General features: G+C 39.9%; 1 protein-coding gene across 2 annotated transcripts in view; it reads left to right on the top strand.

Moving 5' to 3' along the window:
• The window catches only part of LOC124722979, a 241,189-nt gene extending 219,700 nt beyond the window's left edge, over window positions 1-21,489 (top strand). For both annotated transcript variants that reach the window (XM_047248149.1, XM_047248148.1), the window contains one exon: window positions 20,774-21,489. In XM_047248149.1, the coding sequence (XP_047104105.1) occupies window positions 20,774-20,898 (125 nt within the window). In that variant the 3' untranslated portion in view covers window positions 20,899-21,489. The remainder of the gene's footprint in view (window positions 1-20,773) is intronic.
• The last annotated feature ends 591 nt before the right edge of the window (window positions 21,490-22,080 follow it).

The following is a 22,080-nucleotide window of genomic DNA, read 5'->3' as shown; positions in this document are numbered from 1 at the left end:
GGTGCATGCTCATAGGAAAGAAAGTAGTCTGGGTTGTGAGATTCCTTTCGTGGCTTTCCGTCTTTGTAAACTCGTGGACACAACTTGCTGTATTGTTTAGATACAATCTTGTCTAATGCATATGTTGACTCAGGGCTCATTCGAAGAACTGGTAGTGTAGGTTCAACCCTCGCTTGGCTGAGGATTCCAAATTTTGGTTGGTTGCAGAGCACACGTCTGAAAAAAAATTCAGTTTTCAGTGCACACTTTGTGAACTCCCTCAGCAGGATGTGCAGACAGGCTTCATCCAGTCATGCAAGGAGAAAGAAGCACATTGGGTTTGAAGTTAGTAGGAAGGTGAGAGTGCCTGTATCCATGCTAATCAATGCCATGGCCCCAGTGCTACGCATCAAACATATCCCGTGGTGCCGCCTCCCATCACAGGACACTCTCAGCTGATCATCAATTCTGATGGTGCCCTCGACTCAGTAAGTGCACTGAATAATAAAATTACCAGTTTCAGTGAAGAAATGTAGTATTTTTATTAGTCTCCGTGTGTTTTTAGTTTGCTGTGGTGTAGGCAGGGAGTGCGTCAGTCAGTCATTTTGTTTCCCAGCAACCAGGTCCTACCCTTAGGCATCAACATCAGGCACTTACTGCAGAAACATCTGGATGATGGCTGACATTGCTAGAGGGAGGTTGTGACATGGGGAGGGATCTGTTCACCTCTGTTAGCTGCCATGACACACCAATCTTCTTGGGACATTGTCAGCCTTGTTAATCTCTGACCAGATACATTCCCAGACAGCAATATTTCTACCAGAGTGTAGCTTCAAAAGTCAAAAGTATGTAATAGCATTGTGTTCAGACTGGAGCTATTTGTCACTCAAGAACTACAGGATACTGTTGCTGCCCGTGACATCTTTGCACTTGGATTTGATGAGAGTTTGAATAAGTTTAGCTTAAACCAGCAGATGAATCTGTTTTTCATTTCCGGGATAAGTTTCGATTAAATTTGTCAGATACCCCCTTAGCAGCATTCTTCTATACTTCCCTCCAATCTTTGGTCAGAGAAATAATGACAAAATTTGTCAAACCAAAAGTTTTGGAGAGACAGGCTATCTTCAAAATAAACGACAACATAAATCTTTTGAGATATCAGAAAGTGGACATAAAGTATGGAACCAAAAAAGCTCTCAATTAATATGATGTATCAGAGAAAGGTATCTCTGCGTTTTGGAATGAATTACTTACATTTATGAACAGTATGGTATTCAAAATTCCGGATCTTGGCATATTCCTTTACAAAGGGCACCATATTTTTAGACCTTGAAGTGGTAATTAATGCCCATCTTTTGAAGAGATGGTTAGACACACCATTGACACATGTCACTACCTTAAATCACTATGGTAACATATTAGTTCCAAAATGTTTTTAGAGATCAGGTCAGTAAAGTAAATCCACAAAGAAATTTATGGGGATGATGATCGCTTCAATCAGTTCTGTATGCTGGCCTTTGGGGATAAGAGTGGACATGAGAATTTAAGAGATTCATCAAGCTAGCTTTGGATTCCTTTCAATAGCAGTACCAGCCTTGAAAGATATTTCTCTGACAACTCCCCCATTCTGTTTGAAAATTTGACTGACATCTCCCCAATAGCCCTTCATACAGTTCATGATGTGGTCAGGGTCATGATGGGTGTTGGATCTGTACTCATCACAAAGCTGTTAATCCATTGCTTCTAAAATGCATGTGGTAATTGCAGTAAACCATTAGTGGAGAAAATAGCAGTTGAGAAGACCTCAAAATAAAATGAGAGAAGTAGGAAAGAGCTTAGAGAAAAGCTATGAGAGCTCCAAAGTAAGAAAACAAAAATTGTGGAAAGTGCTTAGAAAGAGGTTTCTCAGATTGAAGTAGTAGTTCTATCTCTAAAAAATACTTGCTTGTGTCTTCATTTAATATACATGTGTGTTTCCTCGCCAAATTATTTTGTTACTGTTCTTTCCATAATTGTTTTTTACACATTGTATTTGAACTTTATTGTACAATCTCTTTGGAAAAAATGTAATATTTTACTAAATGCTCTTTGTTATTATGTCAGTGTGTGCTCCCAACAGCTGTTTATTCCTGGTAGAAATGTATTATTAATAATATTTTACTTACTTTGCAACCTAGCCTTATTCTTGTTTTCCAATAAAAAAAATTTTGTATTAATTACGGCACATGATTCTGTTCAAGAATGAATTTTTCACTCTGCAGTGGAGTGTGTACAGTGGAATGTGCACTGATATGAAACTTCCTGAATGATTAAAACTTTGTACCCAACTGGAACTCAAACCCAAGATCTTTACCTTTCACGGGCAACTGCTCTACCAACTGAGATACCTAAATACAACTCACAACCCATCCTCACAGCTTTATTTCTACCAGTACGTCTCCTACCTTCCGAAATTTGCAGAAGTTTTCTTGCATGTTTTGTGGGGACTAGCACTCGTGGAGGAAAGGCAAAAGTCCCGTGTTAGAGTCCTGTTCCAGCACACAGTTTTAATTTGTGAGGAAGTTTAACTTAATTCGGTTATTGGATCTTTGTAGATTAGTTTCTTGGTTAAAATATACCACATTCATTTTAAGCATTTTTTTTCTGTTAAGCCCCCATTATGTTCCTATATATTTCAATGAAATTTGAAGAATTTTGTCTTGAAATTGATTAGGGACTAAGCACAATATGACCGTGGAAAAAGACAAATTGTTGTGGAAAACGTGAAACTGTGTTTCTTTTAACCTTAATTTTCAAGAGTTGCATTCTTTTTCACCAAACAAAAAGCACTGTAATGGAATAAGTACCTCAATGCTGGACGGCATTTATACTTATAAAAAGTGAGTTTGGATTTTTGTATCCTATCTGATTAGAGACTAGGTTGGCTTCTATCATACAGAAGTTTGCATAAGAGAACACCACAAATATTCTTATGCACAGATGGTGAGGAACAAATGGTTCAAATGGCTCTGAGCACTATGGGACTTAACTTCGGAGGTCATCAGTCCCCTAGAACTTAGAACTACGTAAACCTAGCTAACCTAAGGACATCACACACATCCATGCCTGAGGCAGGATTCGAACCTGCGACAGTAGCGGTCGCGCGGTTCCAGACTGTAGCGCCTAGAACCGCTTGGCCACTCCGGCCGGCGGTGAGGAACACCCTAGTCTTAGGAGCTGCTGTCTCAAAGCACATTTGTGTAGTATACACTAGATGGGCAATATTCTGTATACATCGAAACACGTTAACTGCCTTCTAATACCTACCTGATGTGCACCATACAGCATTCAGCATAATGCGAACACACACCATGTCGTCTAGATTCCAAGCTTTTATGGTGATCCACACAAATAATACCTTCCGTCATAGGATTTAGTCAGTTCCAATATGTATTTGAAGATGTATTATAAAAGGAATGATCTAGTTTTAATCTGAAAATGCCTGAAATTGTGAATTTTTGTGAATTGTGTTTTATTCATCTCATGAAGTACATTTGCAATCCATTTGGTTTGCATGCAGGAGACATGTCAAAAATTTATAAAACAATTACAATGACTTTTACATTAATAAATAATCGCACTATAATAAATAACAACACTATAAGGATAACACATTGTACCCAGCTCAAATTTCCAGTTTGACCCACATGAATTCATCCACTGAGTAATAACACTTCAGTGTCAGTACCTCCCATAGCTTTCTTTTAAGTGAACCTAAATTCATCTGCATCAACTTGTTCCCTTTCAATCTATTACAAATTTTCATTCCCATGTATTGAGGTCTCTGGCATACAGTCTGAGGTGGTGGGTGGGGAGCATAAAATTTTCTTTGTTTCTGGTATCATGTGAAAGGACAAAATGGTTTCCCTCAAGTAATTCATGTCTGGTGTACAAAAATATAATAATCTCGTATATGTATAAGGATGGCAGAGTTAATATTTTAAGTTTTCTAAGTAATGGTCGACATGGTTCTTTGTGATTTATAGTGCACATATTTTGTATGATTTTTTCTGTATTTTTAGTATCCGCACTAAGTTTGTCGAGTTACCCCAAAAAACAATACCATACATAATAATGGATGCGAAGTAGCTTTTATATGCTACTTTTCGTGTGTCCATGTCAGTTGCAGAGTTGACAAGAACGCCTTGCCAACCTTGTGTGCAAAACTTAGGACAAAAGTAGCTTTTGAATGATGTGCCACTGCCAACTAATGTAGACTGATGAAAGTTGGCTCTTACATAAAAAGAACTGTTGCAGTATGTGCAGAAGAAATGCAGAATGAGGTGACACTGTTATTTAAAGACAATAGTTACACGATGATTCAGGATGGTCTCCTGGACATTACAGAAGGCAGGACATGGTTCTTAATAGGTTGTGTGAGCGCCTTGGATGGCAATGCATGCTGTGCAATGTACTCCCATGCTGGCCACAAGGTTGGCAGGCGTTCTTGTGGTTTCTCCATCACGCAATCGACTATTGCTGAATGGTCTTTGGTGCATGTAGACATGCTGAAACACATCTCCCAAATACATTCAATGCATGCTCAAGTCTGGGAACAAGCAAACCAGTCCATTCAACAGATTTCCTCTCATTCCAAGAGCTACTCCATCTGGGCTGTTCAATGCAGTCACACTTAGTCATCCATAAAACTGAAGTCAGGGCTGAATATGCACCCCTGAAAAGACACACAGAGGGAAAAAGTACAGTGTCAGAATTATCTTGACCAGTGAGTGTATCCTGTTCAAAGATTTGGAGATCACTATGCCCATGTGACATTATGCCTCGACCGAGCGAGGTGGCGCAGTGGTAGCACACTGGACTCGCATTCGGAAGGACGACGGTTCAATCCCGCGTCCGGCCATCCTGATTTAGGTTTTCCGTGATTTCCCTAAATCACTCCAGGCAAATGCCGGGATGGTACCTCTGAAAGGGCACGGCCGACTTCCTTCCCCATTCTTCCCTAATCCGATGAGACCGATGACCACGCTGTCTGGTCTCCTTCCCCAAACCAACCAACCAACCATTATGCCTCCCCACACCATAATACCTGGACCACAAAAACAATCATGTCTGACAATGTTCCTGGATGCATTACATGTTCCTACGTCTTGCCATGTGAGAGTACATCCAGAATCACTACTCAGACTGAGTCTGAGCAGGTGACTACTATTTGGAATAAAGTTTTAACTTTGGCTTCTTATATCTCGTTGATTACAGGCATGATAAACATGAAATTTGGACACAGTAAATTAACAGAATAACGTTTTCCAACATAAAATACCATTCAACATACAGCTTTCTATGAGGTGTGTCCAGAAAATGTCTCCAGTTTGTTCCCCCTACATGGGAAACACATTTATTGGCAATGAATGTCACATTGATCGAAAGGCTGGACTTGCAGCTAGTTTTCAATGTAATCACAGTTGCGATCAGTGCACATTTGCATGTGCTATGGTATTTTTCATATATCTTTGTCATAGAACTCTTCCCACCATGCTGTGTGCATAGTGCTGGACCTTGTTTTTCAACGTGTCATTGGTCTGGAAATACATTCCACCCAGGTATGACTTCAGCCCGGGAAATGGATGAGAATCACCAAGTACTAACTCGGGTCTGTAGGGGGATGGGTGAGGGTATCCCATCTGAATTGGGTCAGGAGATCTGCTATTGCATGGGCGATATGGGGATGAGCATTGTTGTGGTGAAAACACACTCCCTTTGTCAGTGGTCTCCTCCTACAATTTTTAAAGCCATGACACGGTTGTTTTAAAGCCTAACAGTAGCAAGCAGCATTTATTGTTGTGCCGGTAAGCATAAACTCACATAACAATACACCTTTTCTCTGCCAGAACACAATGGCAATCACTTTGCCGACAGACAATGTTTGTTTGAACTTCTGTAGCCTTGCCAAATTTGAATGTTGCCACTGACAAGACTTTTCCATAGTTTTAGATGTTGTGTAGTGTACCTAGGTGTTGTTGCCAGTGACAACTGAATCCAAAAATTCCTTGTCCTGTTGGGCGTAGTACTCCAGGAATCTGTGGGCCACTTCAACATGTTGCCGCTTACGATCTTCGGTGAGCATTTCGGCGACCCACTTTGCACACACTTTGTGATAATGCAAGTGTTCAGTCAAAATATTGTCACTTGTACTCTTACTGACTTCAGGGATCCGTTCACACAGCTCGCAAACTGTCACGTGCCGATCTTCAGACATTTGTTTCTCCACATTTGCAGTTGTTTCTCCACATTTGCAATTGTTTTGGCTGAAATCAAAGGCTGACCAAATACGTCTATACATCTATCCGTTCCCATTTTTTGACATCTGTACACAGTGGCCCATAGAGTTTACATACCTAACAATGGATGTCAATGGGGGTACTGCTCTTGGTGCTCAAAAAAGGATCACTGCATGCAACTTGCACCTGGTGGGAGAAATGAGGGGGAGCTCAGTCATGAATGGCTGCTCAGTCAAGACCAAGTGTCACAGTGGGTTGGGTTCGGATTGGGGGGGGGGGGGGGGCAAGCTACACGCTGGCGTTGCCAGATCTAGCATAAAGGTGTTCCTCATGGCTCCAGTGCCTTGGAGATGTTATTTTATCGACATGCCTCTTAAATTTCTACAAAATCAGTTCGAACTTGGTTTTTGTAAAAATTACAAAATAATCACAGCTGGAAAGCATGTGTTTTCAAGCATTCAAAAAAAAAATCATACTTGATTTTGCAATGTGCACTAACAATACCTGAAAATTACAGACAAATTTGAGGGAATGTACCACAGCAACAGGCTACATTGCAGTAACATACTGTCCGTGTTCCATTGCATGAGGTTTTTATTTTTGTATTGATAAGTAATATCTGACTATATTTTGTTGGTCCTTTGTGAAATTGTCACTACCAGTTCAAGAACATAAACTCTCCACCCCACCACCATAGTGGCCACGCCCGGTAGCTGTGGAATACCACTCATGAGTGGGTTTCTTCACCCATGTTCCCAAGTCTGTAATTTGGTTTCTTAATTTGGGTTCCAGAGCCTTGTGGTGGTACCTGTCCACTTACAAAGTCATTTGCTAAGTACCTAATCTCCAATTCTCAAATCCATAGAAGGATCTCATATAGGTAGTAAGCAAAAAGTAATGTCATGTTTGATTTTAAACATCTCAACATTGCAATTCATATTTTTCAAAATTCTTGAGCCACTTTCTGCAGTTCCTTTTCTGGAAATTGATACTGATGGCCAGATGATGTTTAAGGATCAATGCGTGGGGAAATGAGGTGTTGTGCTAGTACCCAGCGAACATCTTGACTTTTGGGCCAATAAAATGAATGAGCTGGGCCAGGAGGATGCATGAGGTTTACCAGTGCATCATTTTGTTTCGTTGATATTTCAATAATGTTGCAATGTGTCAAGTTTAAAACCAAAACTGATATAACTTTTTACTGGCTTTATAAGCAGACATTTATCATGACAGGGTTTTGGAAACTAAATTAAGAAACCAAATTACAGGGCGGGAACATAGATGTAAAACCCAACTCATGGGTGGTATTTCACAGCTATCAGGTGTGACCCATATGGTGATGGGATTGCCGGTTCATGTTTATGAACCAGTAAAGACAATGTCACCATGGACCAATGCAATATAGTTTGATATTAATTGTAACTATAAAGGTAAAAACCTCATGCAACGAAACATGCACAATAGGTTGCTGCAATGTAGCCTGCTGCTGTGACACATTTCCTCAAATTTCCAGGTATTGTTAGTGCGCACTGGAAAATCAAATGCAATTTTCTGAATACTTGAAAACATGTTCTTTGCAATTGTGATTGGATTGAAATCACTTGTGGAAAACAGATTTTCTAAGAGCAAATTGAATTTGACCTATTTTTGTTATTTCCTTGAAAAACAAGTTAGAGTTGATTTTATAGAAATTCAGAAAGTAATGCGTGAATAAGTTTTTTATACTGGAAAACCTTATGTTGCTGAGTTGTTGTTGTTGTCCAGAGTCTTGTTTATCATGCCTCTAATCAATGAGATATATGAAGCCAAAGTTAAAATTTTATTCACAGCACAATTTTTCCAACTAGTTTGTCTCAGTTTATGTACCATTGTTAGTGCATGTTGGAAATTCAGACCAGTGTTTTGGGGGGATTTAAAACACATTTCAGATGAGCCTGGTTTCGAAGCTTTCACAGAAAACAGTATGTGTAAAAGAAAGTGTCAAGTATTCCCTATTTTCACCTTTTCATAAAAACCACCATCTTTTTGACTAATTTGTTGATTATTGAAGAATAGCAGGTGGATGAAATTTTTTATTCCACATCCTTGTGCTACCAGTGTATTATGTGGTACGTTTCATGCCTGCATGCGTTTACTCTAAGAGATATAAGAACCCGAAATTTACATTTCTTCGTACTGGGATTTTCATAACCAACTTTGATTCAAATTATCTAACATTGTGTAATCAAACACACTATTTTGGTAGTTAAAACCATGGTCTTCCTAATGAGCCGAGCTTGGTAAATTTTATAGAACACAGCTTTCTGTGAAATCAGGTAAAAAATACCTCATTATTGATGTTTTTACAAAATCTTCAAATTTTAACTTCATTTATTCAGTATTGGAAGGTGATACATAAATTACTGTTAAGGAATGCATGGAGTCATAAAAGACAGCCAATTTTCTTTAATTTCTTTCCACAAAATTTTGCCTGAGATATAACAACTAAAATCCGTGCTCGCTCTGTGCAGTCGCACATAGTCAAACAACTGACTGTACCCCAGGCAGTACTGTTTCAGCAAATGTTAAAGTGCAAGAAGGGTTATTGGGGACATGAGGGAACATTCACATAAAATTTCAACAAAATCCATGATGATCAAGCAGGAAAATGTTCTGAAATTCGACAATTTGACATGGGGTGATCCAGCAATCATCTGCTGCTGTAGTTGACCCTGGAAAACTGTTCCTTTCCTTCAGTGTCTGTGGTTTGGAACACAAGCCACACACGTGAAACAATGCTGTGAGCAAGATCAAACTCGTGGGCTACACTCTTCACACTTCGTCCTTCATCCAGTTTTCTGATAATTCTTCCACATGTGAAGTCTTCCAAATGTTGTGTCCATGCCATGTTGTAACAACAACCACCACCACCACCACCACATTGCACTGTAACTGGCTTGTGTTCAGTGCCAGTCCCATCTGACACTGTAGTCATGCTGATCTCACACCATGTGACATCCAACTTCCTAGTAGACGTCTGTAACATGTACCCGCATGTTCATTCATTACCATCTAGTAGTAAGTATGTTATGTTACTTTATCTATCTCATCCTTAAGTTTTCTATAGCAGTGTATATGACTGTTTAATGCAGATTTTGTTCATAAGAACCCATAAACACAGGGTGGTTACTGTAATCATGAGGTTCTGAGCAAGCAGTTATTAGGCTTGGCAGTGATTGATTGAGTTCTTGAATGTCCTCTTGAGGATATTGTGCCTAATTCTGTCCAATTGGTGTGTTAGATCATAAAAATCCTGAGCCGGTTGGAGGGCCCTGCCTAGAATGCTCCAGATGTTCTCAATGGGGGAGAGAACCGGTACCTTGCAGGCCAAGGCAGGGTTTGCAAGCATGAAAATAAGCAGTAGAAACTCACGCCCTGTGCAAGTGGGCATTATCTTTCTGAAATGTCAGCCCAGCATGGCTTGCCATCAAGGGCAACAAAATGGGGCATAGAATATTGTCAACGTACCTCTGTGCTGTAATGGTGTGGCAGATAACAACCAAAGGGGTCCTCTGTGAGAAGAAATGCATCCCAGACCCTCATTCCTGATTGTCAAGCCATGTGGTGGGCGACAGTCAGGTTGGTATCCTACCGCTGTCTGGGGCATTTGCAGACACGTCTTCACTGGTCATCAGGGTTCATTTTCGAAGTGGGACACTTCACTGAAGACAACCCTACTCCAGTCAATGAGGTTCCTTGTCGAAGACTTGTCTGGAGACAGCCCCAGCAGCAGTAGGATATCAACCTGGCTATCGCCCACTGTATGGCGTAACAACCCAGAGTGGTGGTCTGGGGTGCCATTTCTTTCCATAGCATGAATCCTGTGGTAGTCATTCATGGTACATGTAAAGCACTGTGGTGCATTGACGATATTCTATGCCCTGTTTTATTGCCCTTCATGAAAAGCCATCCTGGGCTTGTATTTCAGCAAGATAATGCTCACCTGTACATGGCGACAGTTTCTGCTGCTTGTCTTTGTGCTCGCACATTCTAACAAATGGTAACGTATGATAATTTTTGTTAATCGTGTCCCATGTGTTTTGTAAGTTGCAGAAATGGCACCATGAAACAACATAAACTGCTGTTCAATACATTCACAAATCAAACATGCAGGAAAAGTCCATATGGTTTGTTGTTTGTGCTCCAAATGTTTTGTAAGTTAACCATACCTTGGCCAGCAAGTTTGTGTATCTCTCTTCAAATTGATAACACTTGCAACATTATTGATGTGGCCCTTTGACGATCTAACATGCCAATTCCACAGCATTTAGCACAATATCACTCAGGATATCCAACAACTCTATCAATCAGTGCCAAGCTGAATAACTGTTTGCATAAGGGTCAGAGGTAAACCAACACAGTATTGACTTACTCAAATTGTGAAGCCCTTTCTCTTGAATAAATCAATCAAATTTCTCTGAAATTGTAATTATTTGTTGACCACAGAACACTTTACTACATTTGTAAAATTGTTGAACAAGAAAAGTCATACAGATTAGCACATTATTCAAAATTACATTTGTAAATCCGTTACCTGTGCTTGATAAATCAAGTGACTTCGCAAAGAGTAACATCACAAGTGATAAGATAAGCAGCTTCTTCTGTTGTAAGCTTGAAATGTAACAGTAATAACCTAGCTATGTAATAAAGCATTCCTATTTTGAGGAATGTTACACTACGATCGCTGTGAAACAAATTGCATGAAGCTGCCAGAGGCCAACTGTAACATTCAAATTTATGAAGTAGTGTGCTATATAGAAAAAGGCAAAATGAAATTAATGGGGACCAGTGTATGCATAAGAATTGAGCCAGACGATCAAAAATAAGATGTCTACATGTAAAAACCATGTGTGGAAATTGAGATGTTTACAGGGAAAAGTAAGGTTTTCTCCAGATGGGCAGTTGCACAACAGAAAGGCATGTGGTTTGGTGGCCATAGGTATACCAAAGTCTGACATCATAAGGGGTTGTATTGTTAATGAGATAGATAATAATGGGGTGGGAAAGAGATAATGCTTGGATTTATATTGGAGACATTGTCTGAAGTATTTTCAAGTACTGCACGAGTTTCTTTCCTGATAATCTACATGAAGTTGTTCAGCGACTTTTAAATTTTTGCATCACCTCTTCGGAAACTAGATTTCATATCAGAACCATTCAAGCTATTGCATCTGTCATGAGAGAGGGGTTTTCTTGCAATTTGAAACTGAAGAGCATCAGTACACCAATGTGGCAGTTTATGCATCTACAAAACAAATTTGATTTGATAAGAATTCATTGCTACTATTTTTTTCCATTTAAAATAATTTAAGGGGGGACATAGGCAAAATTAGTCAAAAATGACGACAAAAAATTTTGCCACCAGATAGTTCTGTAGCATGTTAGAAATACTGTCTCCAATTTTCACAGATTAATTCGAACTACAAATGATAAAAAAAGCTGTCTTGTTTCAATTACTGCACAGTGCCACGTCCACTTTTCTAGACGACACTCTTCCTGTTTGCTATGTTTCATTATTTCCTGCTATCATAAAATCATCGGAAGAGTATAGAACACTGTGGACCCATTTATGTCGTGTTATCTTTGCCTTCTGCTTGCTATCTTTGGCAGCTGTTATTGTCTGTGGTGCAGAAATATAAACATTCAGTTGTGCTGTCAGTGTGAGAATTATGACTGTGTTGAAGCTTTTTTTTGTATGATTTACCATTTAAAATGCTAAGATATAGTGATAAAGTTTTTAAGAAAGTGGCTAAAGCTTGCCATTTACATGTGAATAAACAGTTACTACAAGTGAGTCAACATAATTCAGCGGATGATAATTGTGAAGCTAAGATGATGAGCAGTTCACAGAAGAAACGAGGAACAGGTGTAGTTTCAGTCCACTAAATACGAAGTGAATAGTGGTTTTAGAATAATTGATTTAGAAACTGGGTGTTCTGTTATTAGAAAATTGTGTGCATGTGGTAACTGTGGCAATAAATCTTCAAGATTATATGACAGCAATGGCAGATGTGGTACTGTGTGTAATATGCACTTGTTTTGTGACAGCTGTCAAACTGACATCAAAACATCAACTGCCAAGAATTGCATGTATGAAACCAACATAAGATTCTGCTATGGGATGAGATGCGTTGGTGTTGGAAGGGAAGGTAGCAATTAGTTTTGTGCAATGATGAATATGCCATCTCCGTGTGCCTCATACTCAACACTAAACAATCACCTTCTGAATGCCTTGGAAACAGAATGCAATAGCAGTTTGTCAGCAGCAGTGAAAGAGGCAGTTTCATTTAACAAAGACATTTAGACAGAAGTAAATGACCCTTTGCCTTCTACGGATCTGTGTGTTTCATGTGATAGCACATGGATGAAAAGGGGCCACACCTCCCTACACTGTGTTTCGTCAGTTATAAGTGTTGACACAGGAAAAGTTTTGAATTCACTGGTAATGTCCAAATATTGCTCTATTTGTGCACAGAGGAAGACATTAGACAATAAGGAATAAGAGAGACAGTGGCAAATAAAACACAAAATAATTTGCAGCAAGAATTATGATGGTTCTAGTGGTGGCATGGAGCCAGCAGGAATGAAATTAATATTTCATCGGAGCAAAATGAGGCATGGAGTTAGATATGTGAAATATCTTAGTGATGGAGATTGTAGTGCTTTCAAATCTGTTGTAGAAAGCAAGCCATATGGAAATGGATGCAACATTTAAAAGTTAGAGTGCATGGGACACATTCAGAAGAGGATGGGCAAGAGACTTCTGAAACTGAAACGAGAACAAAAAGATGTAAAACTCAAAGATGGTAAGCCACTGGGTGGGCCACAATGCCTGACTGACAAAGAGATCCACAATATGCAGATATATTATGGCAGAGCAATAAGGCAAAACACTGGAGATTTGAAGGCAATGCAGAAGACAGTGTGGGCAATGTTTTTTCACAAGTTGTCAGCTGATTAAAAGCTAGTACATGAATTGTGTGATATATCCTGGTGCAAATAAAAGCAGGCAAAAGCAGAAAACAAAACCTGTTCATATAAACACAGTCATCCTGAAGCAGTCTTAAACACCATAAAGCCAACATTCCAGTTTCTAGCTCATCCAGATTTGTTAAAGAAATGTACCCATAGTGGAACGCAAAACCCGAATGAGAGCTTCAGCAGTCTCGTTTGGAAGAGATGCCCAAAAACAACATTTAGCTCATCAGATAAAAGGGAAACAGTACACAAAGAACAAGAACAACAAATGTTTCGTTATGGTCAACATTAAGGTACTAGTTTATGGTGTAAATCCTTATAAAATGTTTTATGTGCATTTCCCAGAACTTTCATTTTTCAGTGTATAAGGAACATTTACCCCTGAACCATTGGAGATACAAAAGTGAAATTTTCTGCAGACTTTGTTCATAGTATAACACAACTTCCTGTGGTACAATTTTTTTCTTAATGTATTTCTGTCAAAATTATTTACTTTTCTGTGAAATTGAAGTTGATTTGTTTCATACACATAATTTTTTGAAATAATTACAAATTGAGTCAAAAAAGCTGCTTCTTTTTTTGAGATGTTTATTTAATCACGACAGGCCTGTTTCAGCTCTATTGCCATCATCAGCCGATCTGAATGTAAGGGTTTCATTATATACTATTTTCTAGGGCAGACGGTAGCCTACTTGTCATATATGAGATTGACAACCATACATTTATGGAATTCTTAACTGACATATAACATCACTGGTTAGTCACCTAAACGTTTTTCTTAAGTCTTTTAAAGTTATTTTATTACTTAGCTTTCATAGGCTATATTTGTTGAAAGTTATAGCCTGAATTTTATTTGTTGTGTGAGACAATTTTTTGTTTGACGTTTAACCAACGATGTTATAAGTTTACATCAGTTTGCTTATCGATTGCCCTTAGTTACTGTGTTGTTTATTTTTATCTGTGAACGTGTGATTGGTTTGGCTTAGCTTATGTCTTTGGTTGTTTATCCGTTTTCATGATCGATGATTTGAATAAAGTTTTCTATGTAGTGTTTATGTTTTAGATCTAATTGCTCATTGAGTATTTGTTGAGGATGTTTGTGTGCATGTGTGTAGATTTCGACCTATTCCAGAATATTGAGTAAGCAATCTTTAGGTGTTACATGCAAAATTTGGATTACTTTTTCTACATTGTCTGTGGTATGTTGTTCTATGTGTAGGTGTTGAAAGAAGGTTGATGAGTTGCATTTAGTGTTCCTAGTGTGTTCTCTGTATTTGATATTAAAGTTCTGGCCTGTCTGACCTTTATAGAACTTATCACTATCTTAACAATGACTTTTTTATATACCTGGATTCAAGTGTATTGGTAATTTAACTTTTCCCAATGTAATTTTTAATTTTTCTTTAGTGTGGTATAAGAGATGTACGTTTGTTTTTCTTTAACATTGTGTTTAGTGTGTTTGATATGTTGTCTATATATGGTGTCAGAATGGGAGATTGGAATACGGGTAACTGTATATGCAACAAACTGTTCCCATAAATGTCTATACATACATATATTTCAGCACAAAGAAAGATACACGTGTACACTGTACAAGGTACAAAGGCTGACTGGAACATTAATATGACGGCTCGTCAGAGCAGTAAGAGTTCAAAGATCATGCTTTGCAGCCTCCCTCCCCTCCCCCGCCCCCCTTCAAAGGGGCCGAGGTATGGAGGTTGCAGTGGTTGTCTAACGAAATCGTCCCTGAGCATAACGTGGGAGCATGTGTTGGGTGCGGTTGGCACGTAAATGTCCGGCGGGGAATGACTTGACAGGTGGGTGTAGCCGTGCATTCCTAAAGTGGGTGCGCATTCTACTAGTAAAGTCCGGGGAGGTGGGAAAATCCTCGGGTGCTTGAGGCAGGATAAGTTCCCCAGGTGGAACCAGGTTCTCGCTGAAAACGAATTCAGAGATGGTTCCCTGTAAGCCAGGTTTAAAGGTCGAACAGAGACCAAGTAACACCCAAGGAACCGCCTCAGACCAGATGCAGTCATACTCAGTCAACTGCTTCAGACCTGAGTGTTGTTTTTAGAGTGCTATGCCATCGCTCCACTAAACTGTTGCTTTGCGGGTGGTAGGCTGTTGTATGAAGTTTTTTGATACCACAAAGGTTACATAGAATCGTGAGAAGTGCAGACTCGAACTGTCAATCCTTGTTGGTGGTGATGGTGGAAGGGCAACCGAACCTAGCGATCCATGATGAGACAAATCCTTTAGCCACAGCTTGTGCTGTGATGTTGGGTAAAGGAACAGCTTCCACCCAAGGAGACATGCGGTCAATTGTGGAGGGGATATATCTGTGGCCTTCTGAGGGTGGCAGAGGGCCGATAAGGTCGATATGTACATGACGAAAACATTGTCTCAGAATGTCAAACTTGCCAAGGGGGGGAAGAAGTGTGGCATCCGATTTTGTTGCATTGGCAGGAAATGCAGGTTTGACAGTCCTGCTTAACATTTTTCCAAACAAAACTCTTGGTGACGGGATGTGTGGTGGCGCGGACTCCAGGGTGGGCGAGGTTATGCAAGACGTTGAAGGCTTGTCTTTGCAACAGCCGCATAGTGCCGGTAGAAGAGTCACACCACACTTCGTCTGAGACACTGGGGAACTTGGCTTTGGTAAACACAAGCGATGTCTGAGGACCTGTGAGGAGAGCTTGAGATTGCTCGTCAGAGGCCTGGAGAGTGGCGAGGTCGGATAAATCGATGATGCGTGAGACAGTATTGATCCGCCAAAAGAAATCAGCGGGGATGTTTTCCGTGCCTTTGATGAAGCGTAAGTCCATAGTAAATTGAGAGACCAGGTTGAAGTGGCGGAAACGCCAAGGGGGTGGATCCTGGTGAGGGTTGCAGAAGGCGTCTGTCACTGGTTTGTGGTCAGTAAGAATGAAGAAAGAACGGCCCTCGATGTCACACTGAAAGTGTTTGACGGCTTCATAGACTGCCAGAAGTTCTCTATAAAAGCGGAATATTTCTTCTGTGCTGTAGACAGTTTTTTAGAGAAGAAATGAAGGGGTGAAATCGTGTCACCTTGGTGTTGCTGTAATACTGCCCTGACCGTGATGTCACTGGCATCCATAGTGATGAACAACTCGGCAGAAGGATTGAGGTGGGCAAGTACGACTGCGTGAACTAATGCTGTCTTAAGCGCCCAGAAGGCCTCTAGCATAGGTTCAGTCCAACTGAGTGGCTTAAGGCCCAAAGTCCGTTTGCTGGACAATGAGTCTGCCAGCGGGACGTGCATGGTGGTGGCTGAACATAGATGTCGGCGGTAGTAATTTATAGTACCCAGGAAATGTCAGAGTTCTTTGTACATAGCCAGGGGTGGCAATGACATGACAGTCTGCACGTGGGATTTGGGAGGCTGTATTCCATCTGCAGAGATGGTGTAACCCCAAAAGTCACAGAAGACTGGCACAATTGGAATTTATCTTTGTTGACCTTGACGCTGTTGGAGTTCAAGGTCTGGAGGACCTGGGATAAATGATCTTCGCGGTCCTCAATCGACTTGCTGAAAATGAGGATGTCATCCAGGTATGCAAAGCTCAACTCGAACTGTCGTAAGATTGAGTCAATAAAACGTTGCCACATTTGTGCCACGTTCTTTAAGCCAAATGGCATGAAGTTGTATTGGAACAAATGGAGCAGCTTGATGATAGCAGTTTTTGGAATGTCTTCCGGCACTACGGGAATCTGGTGATAGGCACGTTTACAGTCAATCACACTGAAGATTGTGGCACCCAATAACATATGGGTAAAATCGTTTATGTTCGGCACTGGATAATTGTCCATGATAGTACGAGCGTTTAAGCATCTGTAATCACCACACATTCGAAAAGAACTGTCGTGGTTGGTGATGAGGTGAATCAGTGAAGACCAATTGCTGTCCGATGGCTGTAGAATGCCTGCCTCCAGAAGTTCGTTAATTTGCTGCCGGGCCGCGCGAAACTTAATGGGGTTGAGGAGTCTAACCTTGTGCCTAATAGGAGGGCCGGCAGTGGTAATTATCTTGAGTGTCATTCTGTCAGTGACGGAGGCTGAGAACTGCACAGGAGGCTGAGTAACGTCCTGATGTGAAGTTTTGGGACGAGTGGAGCGCGATGAGGCGTAGCCATTAGCACGAGTGGGAAAAGGCAGCACGAAAGTCACATGCCTATTACGTGAGCGTGGCGTGCGCTTGTTTGGAGAGGTCAGCTGCATGTGTGGCATGGAGCGGATCGGGGCGTGACACGACTGTCTGTTGTTAGCTTTGCCTTGAGTAAACGGCGTGGGCGAGAGAGGTGTTGGCGTCACGCCAGGAACGGCAATGGCTGCCGAATCACGTGGTTAGCGTGTGAGAGAGGGGGAATGTTTACCAACATGCGGGGCGGCTACCTGTGCGTTGGGCGTGTTCGCATTGCGCACCCGACTGTCATTAGAAGCAGTGTTTGAAACACATGGCACTGCACGTAGCGGGTGTGTGGTGGGTGCAGAGATCACTGATCACGAATCATCACACACAATGAATGTTTTTGAACTAACCTGATGAATGTCCGTGCTGGTGTCTGCTGATGAAGATCGATCAGGTGAAGGATCTGTGGTTTACAGTTGCAACAGCAAGGTACGAACCGTGGTGAGCTCGTTGAAAGTATGAGCCGCTTGTTGAAAGTATGAGCAATGCGTTGTTTCAACTCGTCATTTCGCCGACGGAGTTGGGCCGCTGCATCGTACTCTGACAGTAGATTAGTGATGCAGGTCACAGTTTTGTCCGTGAGGGTGGAGCACTTTGTGTGGCAACAGCGAGAGTTTTCTGTGCACATCGGAAACGCACCCCTTGCGGTAGGACCATAAATCTTTTGTTATACCTGCTGGCAGTCACATCGTTGTGGTACAACGTTCCTGGATGGCAAAGCGCCATCAGGTGTGCTCGAACCCATGTGATCGAGAAACTGGGTGACAGATCTGGTGGTTGAGCCTGGCGAACTTGATGTATAAAAATGTCAGTTATTAAATTGTGAGGAAGGCAAAACTGACATAGCTTGATAGCAGTTGACCGCGTGTGTGTTTTTCACTAATGGCGGCTTTGCACATGGCACTACTGTAACCGACGTTGCGGCACGTAGGGGATCAAAGCACGTGTGTGAATTTGGGTCCCTTTGAACACTACATGAGCGATCGATCATTGCCCAATTCTGGAAATTGTCCACTTCACCTTTCACATGTTGGCATGCACAGTCTGGCGACACGAAACCGGAGTCCATTGTTTGAGCTAACTGCATAACACTCGGCTCTTGTAGAGCTGCAAAGTTTGAGATTAAGTGTATTGGAGATCGCGAATTGCTGTCCGTTAGCGGTGAAGCAACCGTTGGCAGGGGATTAGAGTGGCCTGGTAGTAGTAGCTGAGCCTCCAAATCCTTGTATGAAGCATTGGGTGAGGCAGCCATGGCATCGAATGTGAAACCTGGTGATTCCACACAGCCAGCACGGAAGTCGCAGAAGATGTAATCATTTCGGGGTCACCAATATGGAAAACGGGAATACGGATAACTGTATACGCAACAGACTGTTCCGTAAATGTCTATACATACATATATTTCAGCACAAAGAAAGATACACGTGTACACTGTAGAAGGTACAAACGCTGACTGGAACATTAACATGGCGGCTCGTCAAAGCAGTTAGAGTTCAAAGATCATGCTTTATGTGATCGATAGGACCTATCGACGCCAAATCGGTGTATATGTGAAATTTTGTTTGGTTTGCGTTTCTTGCTGATGTGTTATTTCATTACGTATTTTTTATTTTAATGGTGTGGTATTTTTGTCATATATCTGCTGAACCAATTTTGGGTTGTAACCATTCTGTAGTGCCACATATTTTAAAATTTATTATTTCTTTATGTATTGCTTCTTGTTCTAGTGGGAGGTTTATTATCCTATTGATCGTGGCATGAAAGTAGGCATATTTATGCGCTTTTGGGTGGCACGAAGTAGCGTGTATAATGTTATCTGTTGTGATAGGTTTTTGGTATATATCAAATTTGTGTGTATTTTCAACATTTTTTATGGTAAGGTCTAGAGAGTTTATCGCTTTGTTGTTTTCTAGTTCCATTGTAAATTTCATTTTTGGATGTAGTATTAGCTGGATGTCTGTGGTATTTCTATCAAGTAGCATTAAGGTGTCATCAACATATCTATCACAATATAATTATCGCTTTGTTGTTTTCTAGTTCCATTGTAAATTTCATTTTTGGATGTAGTATTAGCTGGATGTCTGTGGTATTTCTATCAAGTAGCATTAAGGTGTCATCAACATATCTATCACAATATAATTTTTTTTAAAATAATGGGTGTGTGTTGTTGAAAAGTTTTTCTTCTAATGAATTTAAGAATGTATCTGCTATAGTTCCTGCAATGCTGCATCCCATGGCAACTCCCTCAGTTTGTGTGTAGAATTTTTCATTAAACAGGAAGTAATTTTGATGTAGTATCAATCTGAGTAATTCTATAATTTCTTTAGTGCCCATTACTGAAGTTTTCCTATATTGTAGTAAATTATTTTCAATTATGGTTATTGTTTTGTTGACTGGGATGTTAGTGTAGAGGTTTGTTATATCAAAGGATATAAGTTTTCCATTTATTGGTATTTTTATGTATTGTAGTTTTTTTACTGATGATCTTGAGTTTCGTATCATGTAGTTTGTCTTGTATTTACAATATTTTTTTGGTATGTTGTTTAGTTTTTGACTAACGAGATATGTAGGGCTATCGATGCGATTCACCACTAGGCGGATAGAAACTAATGGTTTATGTATTTTGGATTGTCCATGTAGCCTTGGTGGTCTAGGGTTCATTACTATACACGATTTTCATTTGTAATCTGTTAGGATCATATTACACTTTTTGACAGTTTTCCTTGAGGCTACCGTCTGCCCTAGAAAATAGTATATAATAAAACCATTACTCTCAGATCGCCTGATGATGGCAGTAGTGCTGAAACAGGTCTGTCATGACTAAATAAACATCTCAAAAAATGAAGCAGCTTTTTTGACTTAATTCATAATGTGTTTACATGACATATCGAGCTGCGGGCCCATTGGAAACAAAATTTTTGAAATAAATTGTAGGAGCTCTAAAACTGATATTAATAAACTGTTCCACACATTTGCTTATCTGATTACTAAGAATTACCTACCACAATATGAAAGTTGTAAGTAAAGTAATTTTTGTGAAAATGTTCCTTGCGTGATAGTTTGTGTTGCGAAAATTTCCAACAATTCCATGATCAAATTTTTTGAGGAAAAAATTCCAGAATGCAGCCCATAATGTAATTACCTAATGTGTAAAATTTGGTTCTATTATCTTTCAAACACCAAAAACTGTGTTAGATTATGTAAACACATCTGTTTTCTCCTACGTCCCCCCTTAATGTGTTGGAAGATGTAGAACTGCAATTGGAACTTCCTTTTAATTTTGTTCCAGGCCGTGCAGTTCTTCCTACGAAGCAATGGAAACAAAATGGCGAATCGGAAGGAGAGGTTTCAGTTTTGCTTGCTTCGGAAGCCGTTCGTTCAAATACATTGAAAAGCACAAGGAAGAAGAAATGAAGATCATATTTTACAGATATTAAAAATAGATTTCCTGTGTGTGTGTGTGTGTGTGTGTGTGTGTGTGTGTGTGTGTGTGTGTGTGTGTGTTGGTGTGTGTGTGTGTGTGCTTTAAGAAGAATTTTGTCATATTTTTGTTTTTTATTTATTTATTTTTTTTCATTCTTGATTTTTGTCTTATTTCATTGCTTTTTGGTGTTAATACTGGAAAAATATATATCGCTATCATTTACATTTTAGTTATTCAACATTGTACATCATTTATTTCCATTACTCTGAGGAGAAAAAAAGTGCATTTACATAAAGTTAAAGAAAAATTAACTTTAATGATAGGTAGCACTTTCACCAAATATGTCTGACAGTTTTTTATAGACAGAATGGTCATAATTTCGAAGTTCACTTCCAAGAAACTGGGTTGCTGATCTATTTACATTTCACCGTTGTGGGCAAATAGCTACTCACTATATATAATTTAGCATGAAAGCCAAATCTCATACCTTGAGTGCCAAAAGTGCAAATTGAAACCTAAGAAATATTGGTGCCTGCATGTGTTGAAAATGTCTGAACAAATAAAGTTGCTTTTCAGCCAAATTCTTATGAGCTTTGTATCCCTTCAGACTATTGACTATGGAGATATTGCTCATTCCAGGTTAAGATGGCAAAATCTTTCCGTATTGGTATTAATGGAATTCAAACTTCCCATCCCAAGAATCAAGAGAGAATGTAGAGCTATTAGCACATGGTTGCTTGGACAATGAGAGCTTCCAACCTGTTCTGAAGGTGCAGTTCAGCTTGTTCTGAAGGAGCAGTGCACTTTGCTTAAAAGTTTCTTTCACATATTCCTGAAGCAATGCCAGTGTGCTATACACAGGAAGCAATAAAACAACACATTCTCCTAATCCTTTGATATTTTCCCTCATTTTTACTATAAATTCACTTATATACAGAATTATTTACTTTTTCAGGACAGTGTATATATAATTATACACACATTTCTTTATTGCTTATGCATTTTTTGCTGAAGGTTTTATTTTCTTTAAGTAAGTACTATTATCTACCGAAGAAGAAAAGTAGTAAGAAAGGTGTGAATACATGAAGTAACATAATTCAACAGCAGAGGTAAGTGTAGTGACATTGTGAACCTACATCATATTATTGGAGAGCAGTGACATAAACAAATGA

Source organism: Schistocerca piceifrons, chromosome X (genome assembly GCF_021461385.2).
Source record: "Schistocerca piceifrons isolate TAMUIC-IGC-003096 chromosome X, iqSchPice1.1, whole genome shotgun sequence".
Lineage (NCBI taxonomy): Eukaryota > Metazoa > Arthropoda > Insecta > Orthoptera > Acrididae > Schistocerca > Schistocerca piceifrons.
Note: the sequence above shows the minus strand (reverse complement) of the source record. Positions and strands in the feature narration are given on the sequence as shown.